The sequence below is a fragment of the Ips typographus genome, linkage group LG3, assembly GCF_016097725.1.
Source record: "Ips typographus isolate SLU linkage group LG3, UJ_Ityp_2.0, whole genome shotgun sequence".
NCBI classification, from domain to species: Eukaryota; Metazoa; Arthropoda; class Insecta; order Coleoptera; family Curculionidae; genus Ips; species Ips typographus.
The window spans coordinates 12,501,655-12,520,167 of NC_138424.1; the positions used below are offsets into that span (position 1 = coordinate 12,501,655).

Consider the following 18,513-nt stretch of genomic DNA (forward strand, 5'->3'; position numbering starts at 1 on the left):
TGGTAAGCGTAGTTTAGATGCGTTGTGGTAAACCGTCTCTATGCTACGCCGACCGTAACTAAAGTTTCCTTTTCCGTTGTCTGTAGATATAAAGTAATTTAGCATTGTCATTCGATTGGCAATTTTCCTGTTTATTACTAGTTTCCCAGTAGTAATTTTTCACTGCCATTGGATACAGACCTGGCAATCTTCCTAGTAGTTTGACCGTGTTAGTTTAGTGCCATTGGAATCAGACCTGGGAAATTTTTCCAGTAGTTAAACCGTAGTGGTGTAGCGCCATTAGACAAAGACCTGGCGTTCCTTCAGGGGTTTATTATGTATTGGCATAGTACCAAAAGTACCAAACCTGGCCTCTATCCTGGCGTAGCTAATTAGTACTTCTTCGTCCGGTCCCACCGCTGAAACGAAGACGTAACGACGGTATGGCTTGCGGAGCGGTTGCCACGTGTTCTGCTTGCTTTGATAAACCGTAGATCTTTCCTGCTTTTGTCACCTGCTTTGTAAATAACCGCTTTGCTAACCTAGTGCAACCGCCGACATAACCGAACCGTTATTTTATAAACAAACCGTGAACCACCACGTTGGTAAGTTACACACTGCCCCGATAGAGAGTGACACTTTTGCCGTTTTTTTTCCGTTAATGTTAAAACTAGGTTTAATTAACTGTTTGTTGCTAGACCGCTTGTCGGATTTCATTTAAATTTTAACTGTTCGAAGCACTGATTAAGTTAACTTATTAAACCGAATATTTCCCTCATGTGTTAAATGTCCCATATGAGCAGTGCATTTTCACCAGAATGACAGCGACAATTCCACTCATGTACAAAAAATGCCATATATACGTCATCAAAACACGGTTTGCTATCGGCTAATAAGGAAGGAAGAGAGTTTGCTAGCGGATAAAAAAATCGGATAAATTTTGCTGTTGATTTCATCGTTTCCATGGATTTTTACTACACTTCTATTGTTGCAATGTCTCACCTTGAGATTTTTGCTGGCACTGTCAATTTTGATTTTTGTTCGTATTGTTTTGGTTATGGCTCGCTTCGGATAGAGTTTTACTGCAGAAATCAAAAGAACCAGAAAAATGTATTTCTGCCAGTACAAGGTAATCGCAGTCTTAATATATTATTGATTGTATTCATGGAATTGTCTTATCAAATACCATTCGAGCTCAGATTTTGAACAGGATAATTTTTCCGCTTGTCTTCTCAAACTTTCTTTATGGTACAAAACTCGACCTGTTTGGCAAAATCACTCGAGCTGCGCTCTCGTAATTTAGTTACCACAGGTCTCGTGCAGTTACACCACAAAGAAAGTGTTCTAAGACAAGCACAAAAATTATCCGGCTAAATCTGAGCTCTTGTGGTATTGCCCCCGACAATTCCACTCATGTACAAAAAATGCCATATATACGTCATCAAAACACGGTTTGCTATCGGCTAATAAGGAAGGAAGAGAGTTTGCTAGCGGATAAAAAAATCGGATAAATTTTGCTGTTGATTTCATCGTTTCCACGGATTTTCACTACACTTCTATTGTTGCAATGTCTCACCTTGAGATTTTTGCTGGCACTGTCAATTTTGATGTTTGTTCGTTTTGTTTTGGTTATGGCTCGCTTCGGATAGAATTCTACTGCATAAAATCAAAAGAACCAGAAAAATGTATTTCTGCACAAGGCAGTCGCAGTCTTATTATATTATTAATTATATTCATTGAATTGTCTTATCAAATACCATTCGAGCTCAGATTTTGAACAGGATAATTTTTCCGCTTGTCTTCTCATACTTTCTTTATGGTACAAAACTCGACCTATTTGGCAAAATCACTCGAGCTGCGCTCTCGTGATTTAGTTACAACAGGTCTCGTGCTGTTACACCAAAAAGAAAGTGTTCTAAGACAAGCACAAAAATTATCCGGCTAAATCTGAGCTCTTGTGGTATTGCCCCCGATAATTGCATTCTAAAGTGATAATTGCATTTCGATAATTGCACTGTACGTATCTATAACGACTGCATTGTTGTAGAGCCTATTGCTAGTACACTAATTGTTGTCCATGCGCATTTTTTTGACTTTTTATAACCAAAAAATGTCAAACTCGATGTGAACAAAAATTAATAAACGGTTTGGAACTTGTTCATTGAGCTCCATTGAGCAATCTATAGTTGCAGCAAAACCAAAACATTTTCTTTATTCGGGAAATATTCCCCAAAATTACATTCGTGCCTTAAAAATGACCTGATAATTCTGCGTTCAAACTTGTTATCGGGGGTAATTGCACAAGTGCATAAAAATTACCGATAATTTTGCATGAAAACTTGTTATCTCTTAACTGCATGAGTTTATTCTCATATTTTTTAGAAAAAAATATGAAAATGACCGAATGCAGTTTGCAAAGATAACAAGTTTGAACGCAGAATTATCAGGTCATTTTTAAGGCACGAATGTAATTTTGGGGAATATTTCCCGAATAAAGAAAATGTTTTGGTTTTGCTGCAACTATAGATTGCTCAATGGAGCTCAATGAACAAGTTCCAAACCGTTCATTAATTTATTGTTGACATCGAGTTTGACATTTTTTGGTTATAAAAAGTCAAAAAACTGCGCAAAGACAACAATTAGTGTACTAGCAATAGGCTCTACAACAATGCAGTCGTTATAGATACGTACAGTGCAATTATCGAAATGCAATTATCACTTTAGAATGCAATTATCGGGGGTAATTGCACAAGTGCATAAAAATTACCGATAATTTTGCATGAAAACTTGTTATCTTTTAACTGCATGAGTTTATTTTCATATTTTTTTGGCGAAAGAGCCCGACACCGAAGGTGGAGGGCTTTTTTAGAAAAAAATATGAAAATGACCGAATGCAGTTTGCAAAGATAACAAGTTTGAACGCAGAATTATCAGGTCATTTTTAAGGCACGAATGTAATTTTGGGGAATATTTCCCGAATAAAGAAAATGTTTTGGTTTTGCTGCAACTATAGATTGCTCAATGGAGCTCAATAAGCAAGTTCCAAACCGTTCATTAATTTTTGTTGACATCGAGTTTGACATTTTTTGGTTATAAAAAGTCAAAAAACTGCGCAAGGATAACAATTAGTGTACTAGCAATAGGCTCTACAACGATGCAGTTGTTATAGATACGTACAGTGCAATTATCGAAATGCAATTATCACTTTAGAATGCAATTATCGCTGTCATTCTGGTGAAAATGCACTGCTCATATGGGACATTTAACACATGAGGGAAATATTCAACTCAATTCATTAAAGTAGTAACTAACTTGACTACCCCGGAAAACGCGTAACAAAACATTTATTAATGATGCATTTTTTGCTTCTAAATATCAACTTTATTAACAATTGGCGAAGGAACAAAGTATTAGAAGCAGCCAAAAATGTTTATCCTTGCTTTTCTGCTCTCCTGATACAATAGTATATTTCATTAGGAGTACAAAAATAAAGGGTTTTCCGTGCGCGTATGACCAATTCAGGTGTGAGGCGAAGCCCAACACCGGAACTCATGCAAGCACGGAAAACCTATGTTTGGACGAATTATGAACGATATTTTTCATTATACTTCTTTGAAAACGAAGGCATTAAACCAGACTTGAGAAAAAATTACATAAACTGACACCTAACTGATTTCTATGACTAGTTTAAAGTAGTTCAAAGGTGATTTAATTGATGTAAGTTATCACTGTCCATAAAACAAATACTGCGGAAATATATTTAAATATTCCAGCATTTACATATTAAATGACCAGCAGGTTTGTGCTAAATATTTGTCCGCTTATAAATTGTCTTAAATTTAATATATTGTGCTGTACGTTTCTATTTTAAAGCCATTTTACTCAGCATTTTAATTCAGTGCACAGAAAAACGCGTTTTTTATTACTCCTAATAGAGATAAAAATACAGTGTTTTCAAAGAAGTATAATGAAAAATCCGTTTTTATGCAACAATTTCTTATCAGAAGCACAAAAAGGGTAGGAGGTAAATCAAGTTTTCTTCAACTGACGAAGGAACCAAGTATTAGGAGCAGCTAAACATTAAATTCCTTGCATATATTCTGATCTTCTGATACAAAATCCGTTTTTCTGCAAAATTGAATTAGTAAATTCTAGTTACTTCTGTGCTTAAATTGCCAATTGTCCTGAAAATGTTTTACTTTGAAATAAAACAATTATAAGGTGTAAAACGTCATTTTTCGTCGACCGTGTATTAATATACCATACAGGTGTGGTAAAAGAAACTGACCATAGGGAAACTGTGTAACAGAGAAACATTGAAAATAATTGCATGGGCGAAACAAAGACAGACAACTTAAAAAAGTCCAAGTAGACCAATATTTTGTTGCAATGTTGTCAAACGTCTTTCTGAATTCGTCGACTAGATTACTTGCAAAATTAATTCTGTGACTAGAACATTCCCAATAGTTTTCATTTATTTTGATAATCTATTTGCGATAAGTGCTCTACATCGGTTTCTTTTGTTTTAAAACGGTGCCAATATGTCAATAACAAAATTATGTAAATAATCCAGTCGATGATAATTGATTCAGATAAGCTTCTGGAAACATTGCCCCGCAAATTTTTGCCTACTAGATATTTTATTAGCTTCTCTATCTCTATCAATGTTTTCTGTCAATTCTATATGGTCGGTTATTAATTTACCACACCTGTATACTTTCTTAATATACGATAAGAAATGCAAAATCGTTTATTAATGAGGCCCAGTAATGATTGTTAAATGGTTTTACTTTAATGAACAACTTTATTGTAGGCAACCATGTTTTTAATGCATTAAACTGACATAAACAGACTTACATTAGTTATTGTAGCAAAGTTACATTTTTTGTTAATTATTTCTGTCTTCGGTAAAGTGGATTCATAAACCTAGCGTATTTCATTCCAATTTGCCATTGCCATTTTCATAATCCCTAAAAATGGCAAAAGTTAAACGAAATTTTAGAAAATATAAAAGAAAATGCAGCAAAAACTAACAAAAGTTTCAGCGAGTCAAGAGTCAAGAGCGTCCTAGGATAGGGGATACGAAGTTTTTATGGTATGGAAGTATAAAAATGTCATTGCTAATATTAAAAACGGTTTCAGGGCGTTATAAGCGGGCGTTATGATAATGCCCGTCTATAATGCCCTCAGGTTGTTATGAACATTATTACCTACACCGTTTCCAAGGTATTATTTATTCATAATGTTTAGGTGAAACAAAATTATTTAAACTTGCACTTAACATGATAAAAACATTTGACAAAAAACGCGGTTTCTTTTCTAGATGCATTTTTAACTATGTGCTTGAGTTGCTCTAAATCGTCCGAATTATTGTGTTTGACAAGTACTGTCAAATAATGACATTTTATAATTAAAATGTCTCATTAACTCAAAGCCTACTAAAGTAACTAATATTAGTTTTTATTGAATTATTTTGTTATGTATGAAGTAAATCATAAGTTATTATACATCACTAAAATAAGAATAAAACGTACTGTTACGATTTTCCCGTGGGTTTACACAAAGTCAGTTTAACTCAACAATTAATACATTTATTTACACTTCAAAACACTCCGTACAATAATTAATTCAACTACTAATAACACTACTACAATTCCACAATTATTCCACTATTTAAACTTTACCGCGTTCCCAAATGCACTACTCCCGCCGTTGACACCGCTTCTTTTATACTCGCAAACCACGTTCTAGAATGACCGCAAAACGCTTCGCGATTTGCGTCGAATATCAAAGATGCTTCCAGGTGTCGCTTCCTAACTGTGGCCTACTTTAACACGCGCCCGACCAGATATTGCGGCGCATCGGTTTCATCCCGAATCGAGTGCTCGTTCAGAAGTATCGAGCATAATAGGCCCAAACCGTAACAGTACTATTTGGTGGGCTAAAAATCCAATATGGCGCCCATAAGAAAAAAGAAAGTTGATGATGACTGCCAAAACGAAACAAAGGGTAGTTCAGTGAGAAACGTATGCTACGTGCAAATTTTTGGGTTGCGCTTGGAGTTTGTAGTCCTATCCTTCGGCCCTGGACATGTGTCCTGGTTGCGTGGTGATCTCCGGTGGATCGGCCTCAATCTGACGAATTAGAGTGCTGATGATGGCCTAAAGGGCCGAAACCGGTTCACTAAGGATTATTAAAATTTGCACGTAGCATACGTTTTTTACTGAACTACCCTTTGTTCTTTACCGTGCACACTTGGCATTACCAGCTAAAAACAAAACGTCGTGTGGCATAGTTGAATCCATCATCGAATAGCTGGGGAAAAGTGGCAATGAAAACATGCTTTTAGTTTTGGGATATCTCTTCAAATAAGGTTAAAAATAAATAAAAACAAAAAATTTAATTATCAGTTTTTTTCGGATATCTTCGGAAGCACTAGGAAAATTTTTAAAACGGCATTTGGTTGAGCTTTAAATTGTGCAACTTTGCCCCAATTTAAACTTTTTCGTATCTCATCTCTTATGGTCTTTGAGATCGCAATGGTGAGGGTCGAATTTGAATTACCCTGTATAGGAAAAGTCATTCTGAACATTTTTTATATCATGCAAAAAGTCCCTTATTCTAACCGTTACCGACATTTTGACTGTTTGAAAATTGTATCCAAAATGTTTCCAAGAAAAATGGAGTTTTATCCTTATTCTCATCTCTGTCATTCTCATCAGGATTATATCAGAAGCTTTGTGAAATAATTTGAAATGCTTTATTCATATCTTTTCATACGTTTTAATTAGGGATATTCGTATTAAACTAATTGTTTATTCTTATCCTACCCTTTTGGTTAATTCCTTGCACAATACTTTCAATAATTACATATTTCTTTATTTTGCCCGAAGCCGTCTTCGGAAACGAGTCCATAATCTCTAGACGCGACGGAATCTTGAAATTCGCCATTTTTCCTTTGCAATGTTCATCAATGTCTTTTTGAGTTAATGATGATGATTTTTTGACGCGAACAACTGCACATACTTCTTCTCCTAGTCGTTCGTGTGGTACCCCTACAACCTACAAAAAAAAATGTTTGTTATAAATTCCACTACAGAGTGTCCCACCACGAAAGACATAGATCAATATAAGGAAAACTACCGATTGGTAAGTGTTGAAAATTTGGTAAGAAGTTAGCATGCCCAATCCAAAATATTTTATTAAATTTCGTTCTATTATTAGCCAATTATTCAATCCTTAGCAACGATTATTTAATTACTTTATTTTAAAATTTTTTTATTCAATAGAGGTTTAAACATTTTTAAATGACATTCGCTTATTTACAGAAGTTAACAAACAAATATCAATGTCACATCTACCGGTCTCGCTGCACATTTAATAGAACTGTAATTTCAGTTTTTTTTTAATACAAGACGTCGAAATTTAATAAAATATTGTATAAAACACGTGATTTAAACCTGGTTATTCACATTCAAAAATGGTATAAGTCACTGGTATAAATAACTATTAATTCTATGACACCTTCGTTTATAGAAGATAAGGTACCAACTTGTTCATTAGAAGTGGAACACCCTGTATATTATTATGTTTTTGGAAACTCCTATTGACTGATATTTGCGGTGAGATACAGCAAATCAGCATGCATCTTCTTGGTTAAAAATGGTAAGGTTTTGTTTTCTGTTTATCACAACAGTTATGCACGTTAAGTTTTTGAGATCTATTGTGTGGTTATATTGCAAAATTTGACAGGTGTCAATCTTTTACTGTTATAAAGTTTTTGACACCTGTACAAATTTAAATTTTTAAGAAGCGGTAGATCTCAAAAAATTAAGATAGGAACATTACACAGCTAGCTGTTTTGCTCTATTTCATTCTGTTTCGGTTGAAATGATGAAAAATTATTTGAAATAATTGAGCTGGCTAGGTGCCAGATGCCTGAAATTTTCAAAGAATTTTATTTTTGAAGACATTTTCAACACATTTTTTTAGTCTTCTCTTGAAAATGTTGGGCGAAGAGCTAACACAACACAATTATTTCAACTTTTTTTTATTCCAGCTCAATTATTTTGACATATTTTTACCTCTTCTTTTATCAATTAGTCTTTGAAATTCCTGGGCAATTAGCAATCTCAATTACTTTAACACATTTGTCGGCTCTTCTTAATTTTAGGCAGCCAGTTATCAGTTCATTTTGAAATTTGAGGTAATTAGCCAGCACAAGCATTTTAACACATTTTCTGTTCTTCTTTAATCAGTTATTCTTTAGAGCCAGTTATCAGTTTGTGTTCTTTTGAAATTTTTGAGCAACTCAAATTCCAACTTGACATTGTTTTGACAAGTTTCTCTAACTTTATCTGTCTGTAGACAATATGTATGGTTGTATCGGTCAAGGCAGTTGACTCAAATTTATGTAGCATATAATATGGGACCTACACCTGACATAAAATAACAGATACCGTCTTTATTAAATATTGAGCATTGATATGTCCCATTTTTCGGATAAAAAGATATTCCTTGAGACACAGGACGTTAATTTAGAAACGGCCAAAAACGTCCTGCGATATGAACTTAAATAACACTTTCCTATGTTAATATAAAACGAAAAAAATTATTGGGTAATTAGAGACTATTAAAAAAATTTCCTATCTAGCCGGGGAATGGGGTTTTCCTGTCAAATCACACAAATCCGTGTAGTACAGTAAAAGTGCATTAAAATCAAAGTGTTTTCTATCAGCCAAAAGCCTCATGTCATGCTCAATGATAGTCCAAACAGCATTAAAATCTGTCTTTTGGTTTCAAAATGGCAAGAATTTAAAAATGGCCCAAAAAAATCACTCTCCCGGTTGGGTTAGGTAAGGTTAGGTTAGGTTAGCGCAATATAGTAACAAGGACGGTAAACAGTAAAGGATTGCTCGATCGGCCGATTTTGTTTCCTGGCGGCGAATGGATCCTGACGTCACAGTAAAATCTCGTGCGTACAATACGCTAAATATGATCGACTGCAATCGGTTAACAATCGCGCAAACGCGCTATCTCCGACTTGATAGTGACGTAAAAATCGTCACCGGCCCGAGCCAATACGGGCAACATTGCGCTTATGGGACTAAGCAATCATTTACTGTTTACCATCCTTGGTAGAGCTCGAATCAGCTAAGAAAAGGCCACAGGCGTCATCAAACGATGATGTCACGATCTCTGTACGTCTCGCTTTAAATATTGCTGCTCTCGTTACTTTCCAAGTTGTTGCAGCCAGTCAGTGGCGTGCTATTATTTTATCAGTAAAATGAAACATTTTCGTCGTTTTTAATAAAGAAAATAAAAGACAAGTTTTTCAAAGGAATGGAAACTACTTCTGCTTCTTTCTTCATAAATTGTAAGACGTTACTGACGATTTCACGGCCTTGGCTGTATATGATAACACCTTTCTTTCCAACCTTTTTGAAAGACATTTTGACAAAATAACGTTTTTTATTCATAACACTATGTGAACTTCAACTGCGACCATCAACAATACAACCAAAACACCAGACTAAAACGGAACCTAACCTAACCCCCTAAGTCTCCCTGTCCGCCACTACATTTTTTTAAACTTGGCAACACCGTTTAGAGTGCCGGCTAGTAAAAGCATATAAAAAGGTCCAAATGTCCCTGGCCGCTGCCGCATCTGTTTTAATTGTGTCCAAGTAAAAACCGTACTACGTTGCCAAGTGGCTTTTTGACCGCTTAACAATATATTTTCGGGAATATTTTAATAGGACGCCTCTGATTATATCTAATGCGACGGCAACTGTAGAAGGAGAAAGAAATAGTTTTAAAAACTGCGTCATTGATGATGCGGTGGCCTTTTCTCATCTGATTCGAGCTCTATAGTACAACGTTCTGTAGAGCTTGGGCGCAATTTTCAATACACCCTATATGCTGTATGTTAACGAATATAAAATATGTTTTAATTGCTTTAGTACAAAGCTTAATAAGCAATTAACAAACCAAAAGAAAAATCTGACAGGAGTGGATGGACAAACAATCACACAGAAAGTACAATACAAACTTACCTGAGATTCTATCACAGCAGGATGAGTGTCGAGTATATCTTCTATTTCTTTCGGATAAACGTTTTCTCCTCCTCTTATGATTATGTCTTTTATCCTTCCAACAATTCGACCGTAATCGTCGTCCTCCAAGATAAATTGGTCCCTATAAAAAAAAAGAAAATTTATAATGCATATAATACCGTTATACTCTACTGCCAAATTTTGTTAAAAGTTATGTAAAAAAATTAATAAACACACGCAAAAAAAACTACTCATTAGATTATTAAATGTTAAAATTGAAGAAACGGATACGGAAAATTACCGCAGAGCTGTCGGAGTTACTCAAAAAAAGTAGTTGAATTACCAATCAATTCTGTAACGTAATTGAACTACTCGATGTAATTCACCTACTACTCACGAACTTATGTGCATTGCCAAATACGTACATACTTGAATTGCTTTTACTTGTACACTCAGGACATTTTGCTGCTATTAAACATTCCTCAAAATGTGTTTTTTTACTTGAAAATAATTGAATAACATTTTTAAGTAAGACCCTATTGTCCCTGTTTGTATGTACTGTTGGTGACTGGTAGCGGGTTTGGGACGAACGGAAACTGCATCAGTTTCGAAAAATTGCCGACGTTTCGTCGTCAAAGAGAAGTTCTATAATTTTAAGGAATAACCTTCTGTCGACTGAAGGGTAAGCTGATATGTAGTTCCATTTTGATAATCTTTATCACAAGGCTTTTAGGAGTATTAGTTAGGAATAAACAGAGCTACCACGTCCAAAGAGACTAACACGCTTAGCGTGATAGATCAGGTCAAAGGCTTGCTTCCTACAAACATATTTAATGACTTTCTCTGCATGAATCGCGGTAGGTAAGATAAAATATTCCTTTCTATAAGGAATGATAACATTCGAAAACTAATAAGCCAAATACGATATTCCACATACCAACCCAATCATTTTTAGCTACACAGATATTGTTTTACCATTAGAAATTTTAGGTGTGGGCCCTAAGTTTTCGGTCCCGCTATTGTATAGAGAGATGCCCATTCCCAGCCTGATTAAAGACCTGGAACATTGCATTTAGGGCACTTTTCCTGCGGAGGATGCACGTAATGATGTGAGCGCCATCTGCATCAACACCATCACTAATTACATTACGAAATTAAGTCATTCCCGTAAATGGAATCAGTTTGACAGTATGATTATAAAAAATGCTGAGGTGTGTAAATTCTTACTGAGAACTCTTTCTGAACACCGTGAAATAATTGTTGCACGGTCTGAAAAAATGAAAAAACCGCATTGGTTCATTTCTCAGCAGATCATGATTTTGATTTTGCTAACACCAAACTAATCGACAATGAAAGTAATCGATTTAAGAGAAACATCTTGGAAATGATTCCCATAACTGCTAACAACACACTGAATATAGAACAGATACACAAGGACTTAACATTCAATATAGTCAACTGATTAATATACAGGGTAATTCAAATTCGACCCTCACCATTGGGATCTCGGAAACTATAAGAGATACGAAAAAGTTTAAATTGGGGCAACGTTGCGCAATTTAAAACTGAACCAAATGCAGTTTTAAGAATTACGATTTTCCAAGTACTTTCGAAGATATCCGAAAAAAACTGAAATTTGTATATTTTTTGTTTTTATTTATTTCTAACTTTATTTGCAGAGATATCCCAAAAACCGAAAAAACATTTTTTTTGCCACTTTTTATCAGCTAGGTATATGATGACAGTTTCATATTTGTCACCCGACGTTTCGTCTGTCGAAATACAGCATTTTATTCTGAATTCAGTGATCTATAACGACAACTTATGATTTGCTTTATAAATGACAAATTAATTAAAAAAAAAAATTTTGACTGAGCTGGCTTTGAATTCCGTCAAAAATGCCCTAATTCCATGTTCATAAAACTTATCATAAATTTAAAGCCAACTTATTGAAATAAAATTAGTTTTTATTGAATTATTTCGTCATTTATGAAGCAAATCATAAGTTGTCATATATCACTGAAATCAGAATTCTTTAATCTTTTCAAATAAGGTCATAAATAAATTTAAAAAAAAATCAAAATTTCAGTTTTTTTCGGATATCTTCGTAGTACTAGAAAAATCTAAATTTTTAAAACGGTATTTGGTTTAACTTTGATATAAAGTAAGCAACTTTGCCCCAATATAAACTTTCTCGTATATCTCTTATACTTTCCGAGATCCATTATAGTGACATTAGTTAAACTATTATTGCTTGCAAATTTACAATTAAGATAAAAATAATTAATATTGCCAGTAAATAACAATTTTAGGATCAGGTATGCGTGCGGTTTGATTCGCCCTTCACCAGTTTGCTAAATATTTCCACATTAACACTTCCTAACAACGAAATACATTATTGGAAACACCGTGTTAATGAAATTAAAATAATATACAATAAAACCAAGAAAAAAAAATATTCACATAAAAATAGTAATAAAAATACATAAAAAAGAAAAAGGTGTTATTAAAAGTGTGGAGGTGAAGCGTAACAGTTTTCATATGTGTTGTGGTAACCATGTCTACAGGGTGTGATCGAACGAGACATCTCGGAAATATGACATAAACTGCCTTGGGAACTGAAAATAGGTAAGCCTTTGCCTCACAGCTGTGTAGTTTGTTTAATTTTTTATTTTTTCTATTATTTTCTACAACACACTCTGCCCTGGTAGTTGGGTCTCCATATGGTTGTTTTGTTATGTTGATTAATTAGCAATAATTTATAGAGTGGTTATATGTGTTTTGTCTCACTGTTTATATTATGGCTAGTCCGTTTTAACCGTCATTGTTTTTAATTTTAATTTAATTCTATTTATACTAGAATAATTATGGCATTATTTGATTGTTGCCTAGAAAAAAAAAACGTTGCCTTTAAGACTTTGTTTGCTTCAGCCTTGAGATAGACGTAAATACACGTCGAAACGTCGGCAATTTTTTGAAACTGATGCAGTTTCCTTTCGTCCTAAACCCGCTACCAGTCACCAATAATTAGGTATTGAATAACATTTTTATATTAAAGTAATCCAACTATCGACAGCTTTCATATAAACTAAGTTTATTTGTCAGTACTATGTAAAGTGTGCTTATGAAGAATATTTCCCTCATGTGTTAAATGTCCCATATGAGCAGTGCATTTTCACCAGAATGACAGCGATAATTGCATTCTAAAGTGATAATTGCATTTCGATAATTGCACTGTACGTATCTATAACGACTGCATTGTTGTAGAGCCTATTGCTAGTACACTAATTGTTGTCCTTGCGCAGTTTTTTGACTTTTTATAACCAAACAATGTCAAACGCGATGTCAACGAAAATTAATGAACGGTTTGGAACTTGCTCATTGAGCTCCATTGAGCAATCTATAGTTGCAGCAAAACCAAAACATTTTCTTCATTCGGGAAATATTCCCCAAAATTACATTCGTGCCTTAAAAATGACCTGATAATTCTTCGTTCAAACTTGTTATCTTTGCAAACTGCATTCGGTCATTTTCATGTTTTTTTCTAAAAAAGCCCTCCACCTTCGGTGTCGGGCTCTTTCGCCAAAAAAATATGAAAATAAACTCATGCAGTTAAGAGATAACAAGTTTTCATGCAAAATTATCGGTAATTTTTATGCACTTGTGCAATTACCCCCGAAAATTTCTTATTTCTTTTCCATCCTTGCATAATGTAAAAACAAACAATAATAAGACAAATAATAAAGAGTCAAGCTGCAATTACTGAAACATTAAAATTATAATGGAAATCGAACAAATTGTTCAAGAAATAATTGGTGATCAACTAAAAGAAAGTACTTACAAAATGTTTAATTATTAAGTTTCTATAATACTTACCCAGTATGCAGCCAATTGTCAAAACCCATAATTTCTTTTGTTTTTTCCTCATTTTTCCAGTATCCTAAAGTAGTACAATATCCGCGTATTAACAATTCACCAGGTACGCCTCGTGGAACCATATTTCCCTAAACATTTCAATATTTTACAAAATGATAATTATTAAATTTCCATATGTTTTAATGTTCAACATGTTTATTGGATTTAAAAAAATCGCGTTGTGTATACGAATTGTAAGTGAATTACATTTTTGTTGTTAAAATATTGTTACGGTTTTTCGCGATTTGCGTCGAACATCGAAGATGCTTCTCGGTGTATCGCTTTCTAACGATGGCCAACTTTAACAAGCGCCCGGCCAGATATTGCGGCGCATCGGATCCATTCCGAATCGAGTGCTCGTTCAGTAAGTATTGAGCATAGTAGGACCAAACCGTAACACTACCCCCCTCTTAAAGCTGATCGTCCCGATCCGCTTTATCTAGTCTCTGGTATTGCTTGAGTCTGTCCAGATGGACAATTTTCATCTTGCCTTTGGGGCTGCGTTGGACTCTGTACACGACGTCGTTTAACCTTTTTACCACATTGTAAGGTCCCTCCCAGTGTCGTTGCCATCTTTGACTTAATCCTTTGTTCCTCCTGGGTTGAAACATCCACACAGCATCACCTTCCTTATAATTGCCACCAGGTGGTCTGTGGTCCAGTGTCATCTTCATACGGTCGTTGTTTGGTTTTATCTTCTCTCTCTCAAGTTCCCGAATTGTGATGAATCCCTTCTGTAACGAACACTGGCCACACCGTTTACACCATTCCTCAACGTCCTTTCTGAAGTTAATCCAGTAAAATCGATCTCTTATTCTAGCCAAAGTCTGGTTTACTCCAAAGTGTCCTCCTCCGCGACTGTCATGTAGTTCTTGCAGCACATTCTCTTTGCAGGAATTGGGCACTATTATTTGGTAAACAAAGCGTTTTCCGTCTGGACGTACAATAATTAATGCAGTTACCAAAAACAATACTACAATTTCACAATTATTTTCCTATTAAAACTTCACCGCGTTTCAAATCCACCACTACGCACCGTCGAAACCGCTTCTTTTATATTCGGTAAACCACGTTCTAGAACCACCGCAAAAACGCTTCGCGATTTGCGTCGAACATCGAAGATGCTTCTCGGTGTATCTCTTTCTAGCGGTGGCCTACTTTAATACGCGCCCGGCCAGATATTGCTCGTTCAGTAAGTATCGAGCATAGTAGGCCCAAACCGTAACAATATCATATTTATTTTATACTAAAGAGGAAAGTTACTAATTTAGTTTTTGAATACACGACGCGATTTTTTTAAATCTAGACTTCTCAAAAACCGCTGCTCTATTCAACTGTTCTACCAGGTAGGTATACCTTTTTTTAAGTAAAATACAATAGAGAATAATAATTTTCATTAAATTTCGTCGTCCTATAACTAGTCAATTATTCAATGCTTAGCAACGATTTAAACATTTTTTTATTCACTAGATGTTTAATCAAATTTTAAATCACTCTGAATGACATTCGCCTATTTACAGATGTAAACAAACAAACATTAATGTCACATCTACGGGACGCGGTGCAAATTTAATAGAACTGTAATTTTAGTTTTTTAAAATATAAGCAGTCTAAATTTAATAAAATATTGTATAAAATACGTGACTTAAACCGATTTATTCACTCGAAGAACTTAGACCACTTGCTACGCTCGTGGATCTAATTGTTCTTTCCGTGAGAAAAAAATGGTTTAAGTCACTTGCTGTATAAAAAACTATTAATTTAGAGTTAAATACAGAGTGTCTTAAAATTACTATGGAGTCTTAAAAATGTGTAAGATACCACACAAAAATACACACAACTGAAAAAACCAGTGAAGCACCACACAAAGAGCGCCAAAAAAAGATGGATTGACGCAAACTGCTGCAAAATGGAAGAACTGAACAATAAAAATTATTATTATTATTATTTTTAAGGAAGTAACTGAAAACACAAGGAAAACAAGTGGTTACAAGAAACACCCAGAGAGAGATCCAGTTGACAGAGGATGACAAAAGACAGACGTAGACTACAACTATACTGATTATTATAACTTTAATGCCGCATGCCTCAAACGTCATCACAGGTATTTTTACCTTTTGAGAATAACGTCACCTTTTTACATCTTTGTTTCTCGCATATCAAAGATATGAAATGAACAATTTTAGCAAAAACGTCACGTTGTTGATTTTGACATTTTGTCAGATTAAAAACGTTGTCATTTACTGTCACTTTGATTTACATAAATATCAAAGTTATAAAAACGCTGCACTACAGTGAGCAAGTTCAAACGCAAATTCTAAATGTGCTGTTTTTTTACGAGCAGGGAAAAACAGTTTTAAGATGGCTTCCGGATTGATTACTCCAATGTATATGATAGAGCATCACGGGCTTTAAAAGTGAGTATTGCTACCCTATGTCGAATAAAAACACCTGGAATTTAAGCTGACAACTCCTATTTTACCAATATTTCTAAGAAAATGTCCACCAAACCAAAATAACTGCATTTATGAAGAACATGCTTTACACAATAACATTTTTCTTTGTGTGCACATTTATGAACATTATAATAATCAGGGTATACGTGTAGCAGAACCTGATGACGTAAGAGAAGAAACAGACAGACGGAACAGCTGTGTATTCTTAAATCAAAAGTGGACAGTAATCAGACATACATATTTTGAAAAACAAAGCGACTGGACTTGACAATATTCTAAGACCTTAGAATGTTGTCAAGTCTAGTCCACCTTAAAGTTCTTAAAGACCTTAGACGATAGAAACTTGACTCATTTTACAAAAATGGTCAACAAAACAGGATAAATTCCGAAAGATTAGCTTAAATCGGTCTTCATTCCATTACCTGAAAGGAACAACCTTAAGTCCTGCATGGTTTGACGAGTCACACACTAAAAGTACTTTTGAAAATAATCCAACAGAGAATATATCGAAAATGTGAAGAACAGCTAGATGAGGCGCAGTTCGGCTTCAGAGCAGGAATGGGAACTAGAGAAGCATTATTTGCATCACAGTACTGCTACAGAAAAGTAGAGAATACAAAAAAATGTTTACACTGTTTGGATGAACATTAATAAACAACCTAAGATTAGCAGATGATACTGCCTTAATGTAATAATTCTGTGGTAATAATAAGTTGGGTTCAAGCGTCATATTGTCACACCCGTGTTAGTAGTTACGGTGCACACCCAGTAACCACCATAGTCAGCAAGGTTAGCGTAATGAGGTCGCTGACGACTATAAAAGATGCACCGTAGCTCGACTAAATTACCGAACTCTGGGGTCCTCCCCAGGGGGAGGTCACTGGTCTGCGGGTCGGTCGGCGAGCAACAGTCTCTAACTTGAAGTGGACGGCTTGCTACCCTCTTAAGATCCCAGGCTGAAAAGAGAAGGGTTCTCTCGCAACTTGAAGTGACCGTTAGAACCCTTATCCCTATCAGTTGACTACTTGGTCCTTTGGTCACACCGTACAAGAACACCTTGCGTGCCCCCCTTTACGGTGTAGCTGAAGGGCTGAACTAGACTCACGCTCCCCGTACGTTCATGAAGACGTCCGTGATTACGGCATTAGTGACCCTTCTAATCTGGGGGTAAGATTAACCCCACTGTATTCCTTATTCTAATCATTTTGATTATAAACGAGGCTTGCCTGTGACCTAAGTTTCTCTACCATCCCTCACTACGCACCCCGCAAACGTGACAATATTTTACCATCAATAAAATTTGTGGTAGCATTTTTTTCGCACATTTTGGGGACGCCTGTATATTTAATTACAAGTTACCTGAGAATCTACAACTTTAGCTTCCAAGTGATCACCGAGATAGCCAACTGTAGACAGAGAGTGATAATCGTCGTCGTCATACAGGCTCTGGAATGAAGCAGCAGTGGTTTCTGATAGTCCATAAATTGACTGGAATATTAAAAAAACTCTACTAAAGCTAAGCCAAAGATTTTGAATATAAATGGTAAAAAGAATATAAATTGAAAAAAGTTTTTGTTTGGCGTGACTTGATACATTGTTGAATACCGTAGTCACCACATTTTTGTCGAATGTTGATTATTTTGTTATGCTTGTCATCCAAATTACAAAAATAACAATGCAAATTAAAACTTCTAGCTTACCTATACAGGGTGTATCAATAAAATCGTATAATTTGATAAAATTATAAAACACGCTGTGGAGAGTATCAATAGTATAATATTAACCAAGGTTTAGACAGAAGCTTTTATTGACCATATGTCAGTAAATCCCGACGAGTGAAGCGACGAAGGATCTAAGACATAAGGTCAATAAAAGCTATCTAAACCGTGGATAATATAGCGTTTTTCCCTCTATTAGCCATATTTTTGATGGCCCTTTTATTGAAAATTTAAAAACTTAGGATAACAACATGAAAAGTCAACCTAATTTATCTGTCTCTGTCAAGTATATTTCATATGTCATATCTTAATAGACATTGACATTATTATTGACCTGTCAATAAAATTTTATGTTTTGTTGTGTTTGTGCCAGACTAGAACTAGAGATTA

General features: G+C 35.0%; 1 protein-coding gene across 5 annotated transcripts in view; it reads right to left on the bottom strand.

Annotated features, from left to right (window-relative positions):
* Window positions 1–6,725: 6,725 nt before the first annotated feature.
* Window positions 6,726–18,513, bottom strand: part of Acsf2 (Acyl-CoA synthetase family member 2) — a 41,967-nt gene continuing 30,179 nt past the window's right edge. For all 5 annotated transcript variants that reach the window (XM_081974870.1, XM_081974868.1, XM_081974867.1 and 2 more), the window contains exons 8-11: window positions 17,765–17,893; window positions 13,911–14,038; window positions 10,035–10,176; window positions 6,726–7,041 (exon numbers count right to left, since the gene is read on the bottom strand). In XM_081974870.1, coding sequence (XP_081830996.1) covers window positions 6,787–7,041; window positions 10,035–10,176; window positions 13,911–14,038; window positions 17,765–17,893 — 654 coding nt within the window. In that variant the 3' untranslated portion in view covers window positions 6,726–6,786. The remainder of the gene's footprint in view (window positions 7,042–10,034; window positions 10,177–13,910; window positions 14,039–17,764; window positions 17,894–18,513) is intronic.